Genomic DNA, 20,837 nt, shown 5'->3' with positions numbered 1-20,837 from the left:
CCAGATGGCCGGGATTTCCGGGATTGTTCCGGAATATGGTTTGCTGTCGCGTATCCAGTAATTTTACTTTGCTGTCTCGGAATGAAAAATACTGGATTCTTTTTTACAAAAATACAATACTATGGTTGCAAAAGTCAAACCAAACGTTGTGACGTAGTCGCAAGTCGCGCTACGATGGTTGAAGGGCGGGAAGGGTGAGTTCTAGGTACCTACTTATTCCTATTTTTACAGTTTCGTCTCGGATGGCGCACTAAGTCAGATTCTGTTCGTGGCCTTAGAAATGTCCAGGAAATTATCAGTCTGGATCTGGCAACCCTACTCGTGACGCATAAAAAAATATGTTAAAAAGTATTAAACGGTGTGTATTATTTTCTTTTTAAACAGCACTTTATTTCTTTATTGTTTGAAATGTAAGCATCGTATTCACGTGGCTTCTATCATTACTTTAAGAAAACACTTTCACTGACTTCATAGTAATTAATAATCATGATTAAACTATATATTCTATGTTATATGTTATCATATTCTGTGTTCATCAATTTTAAATTCATGCAATTTATTTGTACCACCTTATTTGTTACCAAGTAAATAAGAGCTTTTAAGTAGGTATTAAAATATGAATAAAAACCGATAACAGACGGTGAATGAACTATCTACCTTCGAAATCTGCCACGAGTCGCGGTCACGTCCAATTCGATGAGGTACGAATGTACGATAGTATAATTTCATTCGTCTTATAATGCCTAAGTCTAGATAGAAGAGTGTTTTTTGAGACTCTTCAATCACTAAATCTCATCGACCTGTTGCACAATATGAACAATGCTTTGTCAAGTTGAACATCATTTAAGTCGAATTTCTTTAAGAACTTTTCTTTTCGCCAAAAGTGGAACTTCAGACTTACTTATAAAGTTTTAAATAAAGGTTATTGACTGTCTCGTTAGTCGGGCGATTGAAAGGCGACTGATTCTTGGGTCACGTCAAATATTATTTATTTATATTTTATGCACTTAAAAGTTAAAATTATACATAATGTATGTATGATGAATGCCACAGGCATTTTCCGCAGTCTATTTTAGGTGATACGGAGATAATATGGGAAATATTATATTAATTGCAAATATTTAATTTTGTAAGTTTCCTGAAATGAATTGAGAACTTACTACAAAATACCCAGTATTTATGCAATCCATTTGCATTATTTAAGTACAAAACACAAACACAAGATGATAACAAATAAACCAACTAAGCCGGGTCAGTGTTAATTTGATCTGTTGTAATCACCAAGTTAGCAATAATTACACAAATAGTTTAAATACATCGTATCTAATTATCTATGCATAAAAGAGACATCTATGAGGTTAATAAAGGATAACAGATTTTTACAAATAAACTGGTAAAATACAAATAATTTGTTAGCACCAAAACTTAGCTAAAATGACACATTCACATAAATACATAAAACTACGCTGATAATTTCTTAACCTCAGTCTGACAAAAGCTAATAATGAGAAATCTGATCTACGAAAACTCACAAAGCTTTTAAATTAAAATACCTGAGAATGAGAGCCCTGTCTATAGTCAGATATCAAAGTATGCCAACAGCGAATAACAAGATTAGTTTTATATAAAATTGAACCTTATTTAATCTCTTATTACTTTCATCAAATACGTCTAAATAATCTTTTGTCTATAATGTTACACAAACCAGGTTTTAATTCAATTAGTTTATTTAATGGAAGCTTGCTATTTTCGCCCGGAATGTACCCGCATTTTTTTCTGTCTTATGATCTATTTTTAACAACTTCAAAATAAGTCTTCATTCGTAACCATATAACTAGGTACCAAGGGTTCGATTTGCAAAGTTATACTTAAGTATTTTTTTAGAAATACATTTCTAAAGTAAAATCCTTTTTTAAAAATGTATATTGAATTTCTCTTCCCTTAATAATTTTAGTCTTTGATCTTGTTGCAGACGAAGACTTTTACCTACGTCTACGTTCCTATACCCCAAGACCCCAATAAGCTTTGTGTGCGAGACGAAGGGAGACTCAAATTCATTAAAATTTGCTGCAACCAAAACATTCGCAGACGCAGTAGATACGTCAAACAGCCTTGAAGCCCTGTAGGTTTGCCTGTAGGTATACCGCAAATTCACATATTTTGCAAAAGAGAAATGAATTCTTTGAAAGAAAAAGAAATACAGTAACAAGTTCAGTCCAAGCATGTCGTTGGTTCACCCCTGGGCTGCGTGGTACTACCAAAATAATTTTAGAATCTGACAATTTAATCAAACGAGAAAACAACTAGCAATGAGGCTACTCTCTCTTAATAACAGAAAATCTTTTGAGATTAACAAAATCTGTCGCACAGTATAGACTAAGAAGTAATCGATCAATACTATGGAAATCCTTAATACTTACCTAATACAACATTTTCACCGTGTTGCGAAACTCCAATTATTATACGAACCATTTTCAATACAAACCACTGCTCAATCAGACGCACGCTAATCTACAATGTATAATAGAATTAATCAATTAGCTCAAAATGTCTGTATGTGTGTGTCTACTCTTGGCTCAGACATCGAGCCCGAAAACAACATTGATATTAATATTAAATAGGTACTCGACTCTTAGTCGTTTGGGATACGCAAGGGGAGAAAAGGACGCGCCATTGAATAAAAAAGGTTGAGAAGGAAAACATAGTCGCTAAAATTAATAATAATTATTTAATTTTATTGTAACTTTCGTAAGACATACTAAATTAATTATTATGTTATCGGCTTACTCACGTAATTGTTTGACGAGGAACTCGACTAGTTTCAAGCCATGCTAGAGGCCTGTCGCGGAATGCTGCTCATGAACATGAGCCTCTAGCATGGCTTGAAACTAGTCGAGTTCCTCATCAAACAATTACGTGAGTAAGCCGATAACATAATAATTAATTAATTATTATTTAAGTTTGTTACTGATGTAGTTACATTTTAAGGTAATAGAATAATTGAATCTACAAAAATAAGTGAGATATCATCAAAACATCGTGTAAAGAGTCCAAGTCTCGCACCTCATCAGTATTTCTACCGTAAAAAGTTGTAAAACCCATGTAATACCAAGTCGGTTATTTTATTTACTCCGTACTTAAAGGGACCTTCTGTCTTAATTTGTTATATGTAAATTGTTATCATATCAATTTACTTTATTTTACGTTTTAAATAAAATAGATTGACTTGGCCATTTAGATCATTTCAATAGCAATAGTGTAACTACGAAGAATTAAATCATCGACATTGTACGTGCACGTCGTAATAGTGACTAAAAAGTGAAACTAAACTATTTTTAACCGACTTAATTTAAGACCAGTACGCCACTACCTCCCAAACAGCTGCAACTCCTGTAAGCCAGGATCTATAGTAGATACAACCATGAAAACACTGGAACACTAAAGACTGTATTGGATCCCGCACTAAATCAGAAGATATTATTAGAGGAGAAGAAAAAGATAATTTCCACTTTCTTCGCTGAATTTAATGCAGGAGACATTATGTCTTAGCCAAACACCACGAAAATTAGATTTAAAACTAAATCGGTCCTATGTGTAAGCTGTTATACTTGCTTCGAATAATAGGTATGGCAAAAACGCCTAGACGCACGATTTGTTCTAGATTCCAAAAGGTTATAGGATTAAAAGTTTATTATACGGATATAATAAACTACGGTAACAACCCTTACGGTGTAGTTTAAATACACCTGATGAAACAATTAAATTGTCTAACATAGTGTTACGCTCAAATTAGGCGAGTTCAGTAAATGCTTACACGAATGAGCCTTGCCTAACGTGTGGAAGCAAACGTTTATATTGCCTGTTTATAATAGTGGCGATAAAAATTATGTAGAAAACTACCGTCCTATATCGATCCTCTCCACCTTGTCAAAGCTATTGGAGAGACTTGTGCACTTATGTTTATTATTGTATGCGGATGACATGAAGATCTATAAAGCCTGCCATACTATCGATGACTGCTTTCTGCCCCAAGATCTTCACAGACTTAATAGGTACTGTAAAGACAACAAACTCCTTCTTAGTCTTCCAAAATGTCACAGTACATCTTTTACGAAAAATCTAAATATTCTTAACTTTGGGTAGGTATGTACGTTGAATGGCCATCAATTGAACATGATGAATTCTACTCGCGATCTTGGTGTAACAATTGACTCACGTTTGCATTTTGAAAACATAATAAATAAAGCCTGTTAGATGTATGGTTTCGTTATAAGATCCTCCAGACTCTAAACTTTGTGCGACCCTCTACTTTTTTTACATATATAAAAATTTTATAAGATCCCAATTAGAATACGCTGTTTCTATCTGGAAGCCGTTCTACCAGAAATATAATGATATGTCTCTGTGAATTATAAATGTTTTTTTACTCAAGAATTTCATGCCGTCAATTGCTACAACGACACAATGTTTTAAGTTTAGATTCTCGCCGTTTACCGTTACCGTTTCTGGTAGCCAGTAGATTGTATTGTAATTACTAATAAACTGTGCTATATTGTACCCAGAATTGTTATGAGATGGGTGGCCCGCGTGCCCCGGTTGTTTCATGTGGGTTCCTGTAGATACCAGTACCTCACATCGTCGCTTTTAATCATACATTCAACGGGCAATAAGTAACGTAGCATTCGGTCGCACAGCCATTATTAAATTTGTTATATCAATACACTATAATACAGCTTTGCAAAATAATAAATAGACAGGTTTGTCGTGTCCTGTTCGGGGTTAATCTGAAGGTACATCAGCATTATGCATCAGCTGCTGCTGTCGTGAAACCGGTCATATTCATTTTATCCTCCTACCATCGATACCGTAGGAACACTTAACATTGAGCTTATATAAGTTGAATAAGTTCTTTGTCGTATTTTTTTGCAGATGTACGATGGACCATACGACCTTGAGAGATTCAATGTAAGTCACCCAACGAAGCTGCGCTTTCTCGTGTGAAATATGAACTGAAACTACACAAGACACTGGATGTGTTATATATCAAACACAAAGCCATAATCACTAAGGAGAAAAACAAGTTGTTTAACAATTGTTTGAACAATCACAAGTATGGGAACGTATATTTTTATTCACCGGTTAGTTTCCACACAGAGACATTTACATGAATGTTATTCGTGAATCAATTTTATAACCGACACGCCTCTTTGTATCAAGGTAACCAGTTGCACGTTAAGTTACGAGAATTTTATCGCGAGATGCAACTGGTGTCGCTGGAGATTTGCCAAACCTCGAACCACGAGAACGTACTAACGTAAACACCCTGAATATTTTTGACGACATAGGCTTAATTAGAACTAGCAGCTATTTATATTCATGACCAAAAAATACATTAACCAATGTACGCTCTACATTGGTTGATGTATTTTTTGGTTACTAAGATAGCCCTATTAATTTAGCTAATGAACAAATCAAAATTAATTCCATAGTTGTTTATTGCACATTATATGTACAAAACCAACCGTCTATATCACAACCATGTTTATCCACATATTGTAATACCATGTTGATTCCACGTAATAAAGTTTTTTCCCTACTAGGCTCAGCTAAGGTCACACATGATGTTAATATATCTGAATGCAGATCTCAGTAAACTTGACCGCATTTTAAATAAACTACGCATGCTATAGTATTTCGTCTCTCCAATGGTCATCAGCACACTGACGGGATGTTATGGGATTTAAGTAATTAAATCCCACAATAAACTACAAATAAACTAAGTAATTAGTTTCAACTTTCAATCATTTCTTATCAATATTTCTTTGTATATTGCGTTGCGCATAACTATTATTGCATAACGCAATATTTTTCTATTGTTGATGATTTTTAGAAAGAAAATTTAATAGAAAATTAAAACATCATGACTTCAAGTAGAAATATTTTGATAAATGTTGGTACATTTTCGGGCAATACAGGTAAATAAAAAGAATAATGATAACATACAGAAAATAATGGCATGTGCATCAAATGTTAAACTTGAAGCGTCAGCAGGTGAATGACACAGGAGGGCGCACGCTGTGACTCTATATACCAAAATTAAAATTGACAAATCGCTTTAGGATGTGGACTATAATGCAAAAATTGCATTGGTTGACATGTTTTGTCACTGACACCCCAGCTTGTTCCGTTTGTTTGATATAGGAACAAATAACGATTGTAATTCATTTAGGTCACTCCACCTTACTGATACTGACTCAATACTTTTCTTGTTCTCCATAAACCAGGTTCTCGTATGTTTACAAAGTGTGTAAAGTTAATTAATCTATTTTCGCATCCGAAGTAGACGGTGGTGATAATGGATTTGCTTAAGATAAAAAAAATTACATCGAGACTCATTAAACCAACGTTTTATTCTATTTATTTATTACGTTATTTAAAGACGCCATAAGACGCAATTAGCATTTAATAGAATATTACTATCTTCAATGTGGCAAAATCTTTACAACTAGACGTAGGCGTCAACATTGGACATTACCCTGTCAAACAATGTTTAATTTTTCGCAAACGAGCTCAACGCTACGAACTTTGCATAATATTTTGAAACCTACCAATAACAATTATTAAGATGTCTTTCAAAGCGTTTATTAAACATTACAGTTCAATGAGTGAGATGTATCTTTTTCATCACATTTAGGCCCGCTACAACCATTTGATCATGCCAATCAAACAAATGTGCAAACTGCTCTTCAAAGACAGTGTGTTTCGAACGGGAATCGGACCGCTGAAACATTATGCAGCGGCGTCTCTCTCTACTCTTTCTATTTTATATCAAATATTCAATAACTGTGTTTACTATGTGATTCTTTATTTTGTAAATATTTAGATACTTGGTCGACGTAATTTCTCGAGTGCATATAGCACACAGTATGTGCTTGGCTCTACACTTATCATCTTTTACATTGTACTTTTAAAGTTTATTTATCTGTTTGGATTTTGATTAGGTAGTTATTATTTAATTAAATGTAGTTTTAGTAAAACGCTCAATGATATCAATATTCATTAATTATTGGTTAAGGAAAACCTTTCTGACTCGCACATCCATAATAGCAACAACCTATATTATATTTATTAGCTTCCGCCCGCGACTCCGTCCGCGCGGATGTTTTATTTCTCCATTTTGAGACAATGTCTGACATATCAATTATCCCAAATACGGCTAGGCCCATAATAATTAAGGAGATCCCTCTATTGAGCTACTGCTGTTGAGCTAGCGTTCTGTAGTATTTTTTTTCATAGTATTTACTAGGACCTTGATAAGTAGCATGTAGTAGTCAGTAAATTAGATACTGACTGTGACGAAAAGTTTGCAAAAATAAAAAACCGGCCAAGTGCGAGTCGGACTCGCCCATGAAGGTTTCCGTAGCAACAAGTATATGACACAAACACACACACAATAACAATAACACACATACACAATAATATGAAAGTTATAAAATAACTTGGTTTAACATAGTGTCTGTATGAATGACAAACTTATATTTGCGTTTTTTTAAAATGTATTATTTCTTAAAAACTAATAATGATATATGGTTCAAAACTATTTACGTTGTAAGTTTCTATTAAAATCTACGGCATATATTTTTTGTAGCTTTCTCACTCTCTTATTTTAAAAGTTAAAGGGGGGGTGGAAAACAAATTTTTCCACTTTGGAAGCGTCTAACTTTCAAACGAATGATTTTGACGAAAAATGGTTTTAGAAAACTTATTGTCTTTTTTTAAAGTCCTATCCATAGACACCAGCCACGGATAGGTTAGGTGAAAAAAAAATGTTTTTGAATCTGTTTCATGTATGGAGTGCCCTCCTTTAATTTTTAAATTTATTAATTTTTATTCAAAATTCGAATAGCGGTTACCGGAATACATCAACCTACAAAGTTTCAACTATGCAGGCCTAACAGTTTCGGAAATAAATGGCTGTGTCATACGGACGGGCAGACAAATAAGCCGGCAAACGTTCAGACGGATCACCTGAAAGTAAGTAATCACCGCCGCCCATGGACACTTGAAACACTAGAGGCGTTACAAATGCGTTGTAGGTCTTTTGGGGGTTAGGAATTTAAGGTTGTAGAGGAATTTTGAAGGTGGGGGGGGGGGATTGGGCCTCCGGTAATCTCATTCACACAACGCAAGCGTTGTTTTAGGTCGGTTTTTGTGAGGCCGTGGTATCACTCCGGTCGAGCCGGCCCATAATTTATAAGGCAACAACGTTTGCTGGGTCAGCTAGGTAGGTATAATTATACCAAGTTTCATCGAAATCGAACCATTCGTTTTCACGTGATGCCTAAACATACAGACAGCCAGACAAAAAAAATTAATCACATATTTGGGTTTGGATCGATCCAGTAACAACCCCTGCTATTTATTTTTTCAATATTAAAAAAATTGACAAATAGGAGTATGTTGGCCTGCTGTTGACTGTGCTTAGATAGTGATACAGACAATTGACTCTCATTTAATGCTATCATCGGCAATCTGCAACACTGCAGATTAGCTCTTGACACAAATCGCTAGCGATCTAAACTGACTTGGTTTGACTGATCTCTTTTTACAATAAAATTGATCTCATGCAGGGAATAAAAAGAGTCATATTTTTGTCTATGTAACTTTCTGATTTGTATTGAGATGATGCCACAGTTACCAGGATACCAGGTAGATACAGGTAACGGTCAAGTTATAATAACGATGTAACATTAAAAAGTCATGTCAATGTAATAAGTAGGGAAGTAAACTAACTAGTACAACACTAAAGTAAATGCAATATCTTTTGCCTTTATTATTTCAATACGAACCATAGTTAACTAGTAAATGAGTGCAACTGGTTCAAGCATTGCTCGCATTATACATGAATGTATGTGTGAATTGTATAACAGTCCTATTCATCATTTTCCCTTTAGACACCGAGACTAGAATGGTAAAAAATTCAACTGAATACAAGTCAGTGGCTAGTAGTTTGTAAATAACTAAACTAATCCAAATTTGTACATACTGGAATGCATTCCTCTGTTAAAGTCACATGTGAAAAAACATGATGCGGGTTCGTAAAATAACCCACTTGACAATCGAGGAGAATTAAGTGAAGTAAATAGATTATTTAGAATCCGATGACACATTTTTTCGTTTTGAAAGATCATTAGTCATAAAAATAATGACATTTAGTCTTTGTACGTACCGTACTTATCATGCTACACATCCAAGCTGACATGTTCGTCTCTGTTGTATGCATTATTCTAGTTTAAGAGATTTTAGCTAAGTTTTATAAATATTCATCCATTAACCAGAACAATCAAGGTCATAGATTCCTTCAAGCCACATAACAGCCTTGCTCTATGATTAGCATTAGTTAGTAATTAAAAGCCAATGCAATTTTCCTTTATCTTAAATCACAAAGAAATTTAAAACAATCTTATTTTCTATTACAGTCAACGGAATAGTACGATGCTATAAAATGGTTAGAGATATAGCTACTTTCGCATAATAATATTGCAAGGATCATGTTTTTACGAGAATCGACAGTCGTAGGTATTGCAAATAATATTAAACAATAGGCAGTCTTTTTTTTCTACCTACATAAAAGCGTAGTTTCCACTGGCATTCGTACTAAGTTGAGTTCATTAGTCATTAGTTGTGATATCTGTGCAGTATTCCACGTCACTAGCTAGCTATACCTAGCTAGTCCCGCCGGGCTAACTACTGTCAGTGCGCTCAGCACAATAGTCCAACTAGGTCAATACTTAAACCGTTGTTTGATTGTTTGACTATTGTCGGATATTTGTATTACTACCCATTCGTGTGGAAGATACTCTCTGGATTGTGTTCAACAATGGATTTATCTGTATTATTCGATTTTAGTTCCAACTTTAACGTATTCTAGTTTTGATAAGAGAAAGTAAGAATTTGGCATAATTTACTACAAAATCTACAAAAGAACTAAGTAGAGAAGTAAAACAATGCAATATTTTTCAAATTCTGAACCAAAATACCTATCACCACAATACATTATTGTGGGATTTCGTTCTTATGAAGTTATGACGCACGTAAATAAAGTTCATGCAAGTGCGTCATTCATCCCGGCCTTTCCTTTTTATTCCCAGGACTGCAGTAAATTGTTATCAAACAGACGGCAAGGACCAAATTATCAACTTACTCATCGTTTGTGTGACACATGCGTAAGCACATGACTACTTTTTTTATCTGCTTTTCATCATCTCGTGGGTCGATTGTATATAAATAAATACTTACAACCTATATACAACGCTCTTACAAAGTCATACTTTAAACAATCGTCAAATTCATAGCGATATCCTGTCAAATCATAACAATGTTCCTATTGAAAAAAAACTTTCTACGCAATCGAGAAGAAATTAAAATTGGAGACTGATCGAATTGATTTATTTACCTATTATTAAGGCACAGTGTTCTTCGTGAGCATCGTATCGTTTCCCTCAATGATGTTTTAGATGTTTCACATATACACAACAATCACACCAAATGCAATAGTGATTGGACGCATTGATCAATATAGTAGATACAAAAACAGGCCAGCATCGTACACAACGCATTTTAGTTTGCCTTGTATAGAAACTCATACAATTGCGTCCACTGATCCGCACCGTACGGACCGCATCATCGGCAATGCTTACATGCGATGCGTACTGAAGACGTCAAACGGAATGTGTACGATGCGTGCCTGTGGACGCTTACCTTTAAAGAAAACCTTCGCGTTGTACACACAATTAAAATTGTAAGAAAACGAGTCATATCGAGTTCAAAGATGGCCATCTGTAGGCTTAGCTTTATAAGTATAGAAGTATGGCCACTTAGTGTAAGTTACACTAACCTCCGACTCGGTCATTAAATGGATACTTCCCCAGTCCTTAGCAATTGTTTTCATAAAATCTCGTTGCTAAGGAATAGTTTATGTGTCTGTAAGTGGTCATTACCGAATGATATCATGAAGTTCTATAAATACCTACGAGTCCTCCATAACTCAACATTCTCTCGGACCTTGACACACAGATTATTAACCCCAATTTAGTACTGTTTACCTCATATTATATAAGTAATAAATTCTGGGAAATGCAAATAATGTGGAAACCTTATTAAAAAAAAATGTTTACAAATACAATAACAAATCGCGCAGCTGTAAATAGTTATGGTAGCCTCGGCAACGACACGAAAAAGAAAGCCTAATTTAAATAAGTTTGTGATTTTCATAAACATCCTTGAACTTGACTTACCTTCAGATAACACCAACCACACCTGGTGAACTCCGAAGTGTACTTGGTTGCGAACCCGCAGGTTAAATGCTCCGCGATCTTTTGAGCCCAATTACGACGTTCAGAAGCACTAGCGCAGCTGAACAGTATTTTGCGAGGAGAACCTCTCATGCCCCCGGAGGATACCATTATCTCGAAACAGTACGAGTTACTTGTTGTACTAAAACAAAAAATAATACATACATTGTTAATTTTTTAACATAAGAACCTTTTTCTTCTAAAATAAAAAAACTCACCAAAAAAGAATTTGCGTAATCGATTTTTCTGTTCTTGAGATTTGCGTTTAGCCACATGTTTAGCAATTCATTTTAATTTTTTTATATAATTTTAAGTGCACAAATACTAATAATAATACTTGCAAATACATTTATTCGTAACCACAAATGATTACACTAATATGGTAACATTAATAAGGTACTTGCTATTGTCATAAAGATACTGCAGATAATAATGATATTGATTATAGGTTTTTCAAATAACTAACAAACAAACTATGTAATAACTTTACTCACCTAGAGGACAGAGGCAGAACAATCTGTACTGAGTAGATATTGTCCAATGTATAAGCTTCTTTCAATATGGAATTTGTAGGATCTGAGTAACACATCAACTTTTGATCAGAAAGCACACAAAATCTTGTCTGTGAGTTCTTAAATAAATCTTCAACTACTCCTGATACAATCCGTGTTAGTAACCCACTAAAGTACGGGACTGGTAATGAGTTGACTGGTGGCCTTTCCACACATTCTACCTTCGGTGGCACTGGTTTTGATGACTTATTTAGTTTCTCAAATTTTAATATGTGAGTGAATTTTTGCATAACTGAATTTGTTGATTTATTTTCCTCTTCTGGTACAGATTTCATATCATTATTGTCCATACTGACAAACCAGTTAGAATTCCTATCTTTATTGACAACATTTAGTTTCGTTGTTTTTGTGTCAGGAAAAAGACTGTCAGAACGCTCTGGTGGAGTTGGTGGATTAAAATAATCACTTTCACAAAATTCAAAACTATCCTCTGTAGTATCTGACGCTACTATCGTACCATAAGTATCTCCAATTAAGAATGATTCCAATAGTAATAACTCATTGCTTACACCATCGTACCTTTGTGGTGATGTACTTACTTGTAAAGGATCAAACTCATATATTGTACTTTTACTTGGCCGTGGCATCTCTGCATCATTTGCCACTGTTTCTTTAACAGGAACTAAACTTTTTGATGATTGGAATGGCAAGGTCCAATTTTCATACATAGAGTTTTGTCGCATTACTTCCATTGATATAGCACTTTCTCTCTTTTTTCTTCTTTCTGGAATGTCTGGACTTGACCCGATAGATGTTGAACTCAGAGAACTAACTATGCTGTTAGTTCTAGAGGGTTTTGGTATGTCATATGTCATTTGTTCATTTTCCTGAGTTAAACTAGAGGCATTTTGTTCTAATTCTCTGCTCATGTCATAAGAATAACTGCTAACTGAATCTGTATTATCTGAATTACTAGAAAACAGAGACAAATCATCAAAATTGGATGTATTTAATTGTAAATTAGGATGTTCCTGGCTTTTCTGAGCACTAAGCCCATCATTGTTAAATCTCTTTTGTTCCAGAAGCGGTGAATTGAATTGTATATTGTCAAATAAACTAACATCAACAGATGGCATTGAAACACATCTTTGTTGGTCATTTTCATCGAGACTGTCTGATTTCTTTGTTCTTCTTAACCTGAGGCCCGCTGTCCTAGTTCCTTCTATCACAGACTTAGTCACAGACTGACGTACAGCTCGAGAAGTTGTAAGCGTTTTTTCTAATGTATCTTTAGCAAATTTTGAACCATCTTGAATGGACCGTTCAAACTTTTCATTAGCAGTCTTGGCAGAATTACTCACTTTCAGCGCAACATCCTCAGATAATTGCTTTGAAACAGTACTTATTGATTTAAATATATCAGAGGCAGTGACCCGTTCTGTAGGCTGAGGCAATTTGGTACGTGGAACTGGCACGGGCCGAGTTACAGGCTCGCTAGGAGGCAAAAAAGCACTCCTTGGCTTTGGTACCGGCGGCGAATCCATCACTTTGATTTAACACGAGGCAGCTATCACTGAATAACTATTTTAAAACAAAAGATAACATTGTTATAGTGGTCTATAAGTAACACAAACAAAAACTAGAATGACTCAGTACGAAACAAATAACACACATCACTGTGACCCGAATTTATTAATTTGAGTATTCGTTCTACAACCACAAACAAACAAAAATACGCTATCAGGAACTATTTTAATCGACGCTACGACGTCACGTATAGAGGAATTAGAGGATAAATATCTGCATAAATTAAACACTACGATTTCAAAATCATCTGCGCTCACGCTCACACACACACAGCGCAAGCGATAGTGAGCTGTTTATAACAATGTGAATGTTACCAACTGAGAAAATGTTACCTCAATCTGAAACGATCACCTTCTTGAATGTTGACGTAACATGTTATAGAAATAACAATTAACTAGCTTATTACAAGCTATTAATTCACATGAAAAATACGTAAATACATAATTTAATTTTAAATCAATCAATGTAATAAATTCATGGGGTCTTAACAATCTGTGTCACGTCACTTTCTGGGGCAAGGCAGTGCCCCCGCTAAGTCGAACAAAAAATACGGCACGGCCATCATCTAATGGGGTAGGGAGTGTCAGACTCTTACTGATTAAAAACCACCCCGTTCCTACTCCTGATTGTCGAGCCGGAGCCGGAAATATACTTAATATTTTGTAAATTAGGTCTAGTTTTCTAAAAAAATCAACAGTATCAATACCTACTTATATAACTTTATAAATCCATACAAATATATGAGATTACAAAGATATTGATGCATTTTAACGTTTAATGGAATAATTGTTCAATCTACAAAAGGAAGTGAGATACTATCAAAAACATCCTGTAAAAAGCCCAAGTCTCGACCTCAGTTTTCCTACCGTAAAAAATTGTGAGATCCATGTAATACCAAGTCGGTTATTTTATTTAATGCCTTGTAGTGTTTATAGTATTAAGAGATAAATAAAATACTAGACACTAACTTTAAATAGTCTATATTGATAAAATAATAAAATATACAGTTTTAGTTATGAGATCAACGAAATTATATAAAATTAACGCGAGAGTAAGTTTTTCAATGCGCGCGCGATCGCTAGCCGAGGCGGACTCACGTCACTGACGTGGGCGAGCGAGGGGCGCGAGTGAAGCGCGGGGTGGAGGCGGCGGCCGCGCCGCGTGCCGAACGGCTCCGCGAACTCCCGAAGTGTCCCGAGCATGTTGTCAACGCGGGCGCCAGGGCTCCGCTAGCGGCCGGACGGTGTGTAGGTATAGCTAAGGGCGTGTACATACTTGCGCAGGCATAAGGCCGTGTATAGATGAAATAAAGTTATAAAGTAGTATGTATGGTAAGAATGTGAATGTAATGTATGTAGTATGTAGATTTGTATGTATATGTATTTGTGTATTTGTATGTATGTAAATGTTTATATTTATTTATGTATGTATTTATGTATGTATGACTGTAAATGATATGTTTATGTTTGTTTATTTATGCGTATAAATGTTTGTTATTATAATGTACCTTAGCTATACCCTACATCACTCCCCCGCTGAGACCGGTTCACGGTCGATAGTGAGACAGGTGTCGTGGAAATCTCACAGTTCTTCCGCTCCTTGTGGTGGTCTCTGGCTGCGACTGTGGTTGAGGTGGAACTGGCGATGGAGCAGATGACGGTGGTGGTGACGGCGTTGAAGCAGCTGGTGGTTGTGGTGACGGCGATGTTTTGTGTGACAAGCCATCATCATTGTTCATGTAAGCTGGTTTAAGCCTGTCAATGGTTACTGTTATATGTTTCCCTTGGACGTCTATTTTGAAGGTTTTTGGTCCTCTTTCAATGACTAGGTGTGGACCAGAGTACGGTGATTCCAATGACTTCTTCAAAGGTCCTTTCCGCAGGAAGACATGAGTAGCTGTATTGAGATCTTTGGGAACATAAAATACCTTCTCGCCATGACATGAAGTTGATGCAGGTGATAGCTTAGAAATATGCTGTCTCAGCCGTGCTGCGAAGTCTGCTTCATCAATGCTGTGGTGAGTTATTGGTTTTAAGAACTCACCAGGTAACCGGAGTGGCTCGCCATATACCAGTTCGGCTGCAGAGGTTTGCAGGTCTTCTTTCCAGGCACTCCTCATGCCAAGGAGAACCAGAGGAAGCGTCTCTGACCATTGTGCGTTGTTGTGGCACATGATGGCGGCCTTCAGCTGTCTGTGCATCCTCTCGACTAACCCGTTGCACTGTGGGTGGTAAGATGTGGTGGGGCGATGGTAGGCGCCTATGATGGACGAGATGCTCTGGAACAGCTGAGAGTCGAATTGCTTTCCTCGATCCGTGGTGATGGTTTCTGGGCACCCAAAACGAGCGACCCAGCCAGCAATGAAGGTGCTGGCGCAGGTCTCCGCTGTGACATCAGCGAGAGGGTACGCCTCAGGCCATCGGGTGAATCGGTCGACGGCTGTAAGGCAGTACCTGAAACCAGAAGATAGTGGCATAGGGCCTATTATGTCAAGGTGGACGTGGGAGAAGCGGCTGGAAGGAACAGGAAATGAGGAAAGAGGAGAATGGGTATGACGGGTGACTTTGTTACGTTGGCAATCTGTGCATTGTTGAGCCCATGTTCTGCAGTCACGACGAATCTTAGGCCACACAAATCTTTCTGAGATCAATTTTGCTGTAGCGTTGGGACCAGGATGACTGAGATTATGCAGGTTGTTGAAGATTTGCCTACGGAAAGTTGGTGTGATGAATGGCCTAGGGCGAGAAGTAGACTGGTCGCAATATATGTAGGCATCCATCGTTTTGACTCTCTCTAACTTTAATGCTGTGTTGTTCTTTAGTAAGCTCTGTAATTCTTGATCATGTTCCTGTTCTCTTTGTAGCTGTTTGTAGTTGATGGTAGTGTCGACGCTTTCTAGACGTGAAAATGCGTCGGCAACTACGTTGTCACTTCCAGTTATATGGTTGATATCTGTGGTGAACTGTGATATGAAGTCGAAGTAGCGATGTTGACGGGGTGAGCAGTTATCTCGGCTTGTTGTGAAGGCGAATGTGATGGGTTTATGGTCGGTGAAAACTTTGAACGTTCTCGCTTCGAGCATATACCTGAAGTACTTTATTCCTTCGTGTATCGCGAGCAACTCACGATCGTAAGTGCTATACTTGGTTTGAGCAGGAGATAACTTGCGAGAGAAGAATCCAAGTGGCTGCCAGCTGTCCTGTCTTCGTTGTTGTAAGACGGCTCCGATGGCAACATCTGATGCGTCAGTAAACAGTGCTAACTCGGCCTCCGGGTCTGGATGTGCGATGAGCGTAGCTTCCAGCAGGTTCCTCTTGCAGGCGTCGAATGCTTTTTGTATATCAGCTGTTACTGTAATGGGCGTTGACCCTTTAATGTTAGGACCACTTAAAGCTTGGTTGAGGGGGGCTTGAATTTGTGCAGCAGCAGGTAGAAATTTACGATAGAAATTTATCATTCCCAGGAACCTTCTTAACTCCTTAGCTGTTTTAGGGAGGGCCGTTTTAGTCACGAATAGCTTGAACTTTTTCTGGGAGGGGTCGAATGCCAGCTGCGGATACGTGATAACCCAAGAAAGTAACTTCACTAACACCTAGGACACATTTGTTAGTATTAATGACTACTCCATATTTCTTTAATTGTTCGAATATTTTCGTCAAGTGTTCAATGTGTTCTTTCTCCCCTTTTGAAAATACGAGAATATCGTCGAGATATCCAAACGTAAAATCTAAACCTTGTAGAACTTCATCTAGAAATCGCTGGAAGGTCTGAGCTGCGTTCCTTAGGCCGAAGGTCATCGCTGTAAACTCAAAAAGACCGAACGGTGTAGTTATCGCTGTCTTCTTAATGTCGTCTTCATTAACTGGGATTTGATTAAAGGCTTTAACGAGATCAATCTTTGAAAATATAGTGGAACCGGATAGTTGGTAAGCAAAATCGTGAATGTGTCTTACTGGGTAGCGATCTGGCACCGTTCGCGCGTTTAACCGCCTGTAATCTCCACACGGCCTCCAACCATCATCTTTTTTCGGAACAAGATGTAGTGGAGAAGACCATGGACTCTCCGAGCGGCGAGCCGTTCCGTTACGTAACATTTCCTCGAATTCTTGTTTTGCGATCTTCAAACGGTCAGGTGCTAAACGACGCGGTCGTGATGTTACCGGTGGGCCAGGAGTAGTACGGATGTAGTGCTTTGTATTATGTATGGGTTGGTGGTAAGACCCAGCTGGACGTGTGATTTCTGGATATTGACGTAGTAGGTCCAGTAAGGTTGAATGCCCTGTGATGGTTTTTAATGATAGCACTTCATGTGTTATCTCGTGGGTTGCAGGCGCGCCAACAGTTAAATTCGTAATCGAGTCTATTAATTTTTGCCGTCGGCAGTCGACTAATAAGTTATAATAACTTAAAAAATCGACTCCGATTATAGGCCTCGACACATCAGCAATAATAAAGTTCCAGACAAATTCCCGACGTAGTCCCAGGTTCAGTGACAGTTGGTAAGTACCATAGGTACGTATGGGAGTACCATTTGCCGCGACAAGCTCGTAGGTACTGAGTTTACCGTACGACAGCTGATTTTTTAAATACGTCCTTGGGTAGGCACATACGTCGGAACCCGTATCTATTAAAAATTGTACGCCGGTACGTTTATCCGAAATAAATAGGCGGCCTTTACATGTAGAGCAGTCGTCAGCCGCCATTACTGACTGCTTTCGGGGTTTTCCGAAGCGAAGTTACACGGCTGGTTGCACTTAGTAGCCTTTTTACCGAATTTGTAGTGGTACCAACACGTAGGGTGCACGTCGGATCTCGATTGAGATCGATGGCGGGAAGATGAACGCGATCGCGATCGTCCTGGACGGGTAAGGTCATTGACCTTTCGTGTTAGAATCTCTACTTGTTTCACCAGTTCTGTCATCTGTTTAGTTAAGGTGAGGACATCACTTACTTGGGACGATGCGGCCGCGACCTGACCCTTCGGCACGACGTCGTGGATCTTATCCGCGAGATCAGCGAGAACTTCCAGAGGCGATGATGATTGGGATGCTATGATTGATTGGATGTTGCTCGGTAGCCGGCTGGACCAAATTGTCCGCAAAAACTCGTCGGGTACCTTAGGACCGGCGAGGTGTTGTAGGTGCCTGAGGAACTGCGATGGCTTCCGATCGCCTAATTCCTCATGGGTGAGGAGTTGATGCACCTTCTTTTCCCTGGATTCGGAGAGCCGCTTAATTAACTCCGTTTTCAGTCGGCCGTACTTGTCGTCCGCTGGTGGGCTCACTATGATATCCTCCACCTCGGACGCATATCTTGGATCCAGGTGGCTCACGACGTAGAAGAACTTAGTTGTGTCCGCCGTAATGTTCGATATTGCGAATTGGCCTTCTATTTGTGCGAACCAAATCGCGGGTTTTTCAGGCCAAAATGGCGGAACGCGCACGCCTACACGGAAAATGTCTTTCGAACCCGTTAAATCGGATTTTGTCATCATGTTCTCTGATTCGCACATCTTTTACGATACGTATTGCACTTGGATATAGTCACTAAGTTTACTGCGTTTGAGTCTAAGTTCACCGCGCACAAAGTAGGTAGCACAAGCACAAGCACGTGTTTAGTCTTCGGGGTCACCAATGTAGTGTTTATAGTATTAAGAGATAAATAAAATACTAGACACTAACTTTAAATAGTCTATATTGATAAAATAATAAAATATACAGTTTTAGTTATGAGATCAACGAAATTATATAAAATTAACGCGAGAGTAAGTTTTTCAATGCGCGCGCGATCGCTAGCCGAGGCGGACTCACGTCACTGACGTGGGCGAGCGAGGGGCGCGAGTGAAGCGCGGGGTGGAGGCGGCGGCCGCGCCGCGTGCCGAACGGCTCCGCGAACTCCCGAAGTGTCCCGAGCATGTTGTCAACGCGGGCGCCAGGGCTCCGCTAGCGGCCAGACGGTGTGTAGGTATAGCTAAGGGCGTGTACATACTTGCGCAGGCATAAGGCCGTGTATAGATGAAATAAAGTTATAAAGTAGTATGTATGGTAAGAATGTGAATGTAATGTATGTAGTATGTAGATTTGTATGTATATGTATTTGTGTATTTGTATGTATGTAAATGTTTATATTTATTTATGTATGTATTTATGTATGTATGACTGTAAATGATATGTTTATGTTTGTTTATTTATGCGTATAAATGTTTGTTATTATAATGTACCTTAGCTATACCCTACAGCCTATTTACCATCAATTAAATATTACATTAATTTTACGTTTTAAATAAAATAGATGGACTGTGGTGCGAGACTTTGGCATTTTACAGATTTTTTTGATGGTATTGTTTTGTTTATTCGAGTTTTAAATATTTATTTATAATCTAAAAAAAATATGTTCATTTAGAAATCTTACTTAGCAATGCAGACATGAACTTAAAACTTCCAATTTATTTTGAATCAAAACTCTCGATGGTAAACTCACAAGACTTGCTAAATATAACTTATCTGAATTCAAAACTTATGTGAGCAACAAATTGCAAAGTTTAATATTGCTCGCACATTTTAGAGAGGAATTTAAAGTCAACAGGTTGCAGGTTGGTTTGTTTTTTACTATAATACATCGGTAGGTAACGTCTTATTTGGAGATGGCGAACCTTTACGTGTAAACGTGCCGTTTTTCTACAACTTGCCATCTTCTTGAGGTGCTACAACTTGCCATCAAAATAATCTATTTATATAAATAAAAATCGCCAAAATCTATGTACGCGCATAACTTCTAAACGACTGCACCAAATTGGATGATTTTTTATGTATTCCTCATTGTCATGAGAAGGATTGTATAACCAATTTAGAAATACTTATAAATTGATATATAAAATATTATAGAAATATTTATAAATTGGTAAATAACAAATTGGATTGTGACAAACTAATCGAACAAATAGAACTAAGTAAGGTGCGCCATAAGTTGCCCAGAATACGAATAGTATAAAGTATGTGTCTGTTTGTTTGTCTGTTTTACACGGCAGTAGGTAAGGGCAGTAGAATATATGACGTGATTTTTTTTAAGTGGAGGTTACGAGTTGAAACGTTGGAGAGTAACGTAAACTACTTTTTGTCTCTTTTAACCCCTAAAATATCGGGTGGAAGTTTGTATGAAGCATTTCTCAATTTTCGGGGTAGAAAGCTAAAGTATGTGGATTATTTGTGCCCAACAAATAAAATTGTGCACCATTTCTTTTATTCATTTTTTATCTGCCCCAACCTCCTAAGAGTGTACGAGTAAAGCCGCAGGCAGAAGCTAGTCCATTAATTAAATAGTTGGCTAACGTGAATTCTTTTTTTTTTTGATACCACCCGACCCTTGATGAAAAAATGATGTTTTC

General features: G+C 37.4%; 1 protein-coding gene across 1 annotated transcript in view; it reads right to left on the bottom strand.

Annotated features, from left to right (window-relative positions):
* The window catches only part of LOC118266331 (arf-GAP with Rho-GAP domain, ANK repeat and PH domain-containing protein 2), a 44,255-nt gene extending 30,510 nt beyond the window's left edge, over positions 1-13,745 (bottom strand). Inside the window, exons 1-2 of the mRNA XM_035579742.2 lie at positions 11,849-13,745; positions 11,298-11,496 (exon numbers count right to left, since the gene is read on the bottom strand). Of these exons, the coding sequence (XP_035435635.2) occupies positions 11,298-11,496; positions 11,849-13,410 (1,761 nt within the window). The 5' untranslated portion in view covers positions 13,411-13,745. The remainder of the gene's footprint in view (positions 1-11,297; positions 11,497-11,848) is intronic.
* Positions 13,746-20,837: the final 7,092 nt, after the last annotated feature.

Source organism: Spodoptera frugiperda, chromosome 25 (assembly GCF_023101765.2).
Source record: "Spodoptera frugiperda isolate SF20-4 chromosome 25, AGI-APGP_CSIRO_Sfru_2.0, whole genome shotgun sequence".
Taxonomy (NCBI): domain Eukaryota; kingdom Metazoa; phylum Arthropoda; class Insecta; order Lepidoptera; family Noctuidae; genus Spodoptera; species Spodoptera frugiperda.
Note: the sequence above shows the minus strand (reverse complement) of the source record. Positions and strands in the feature narration are given on the sequence as shown.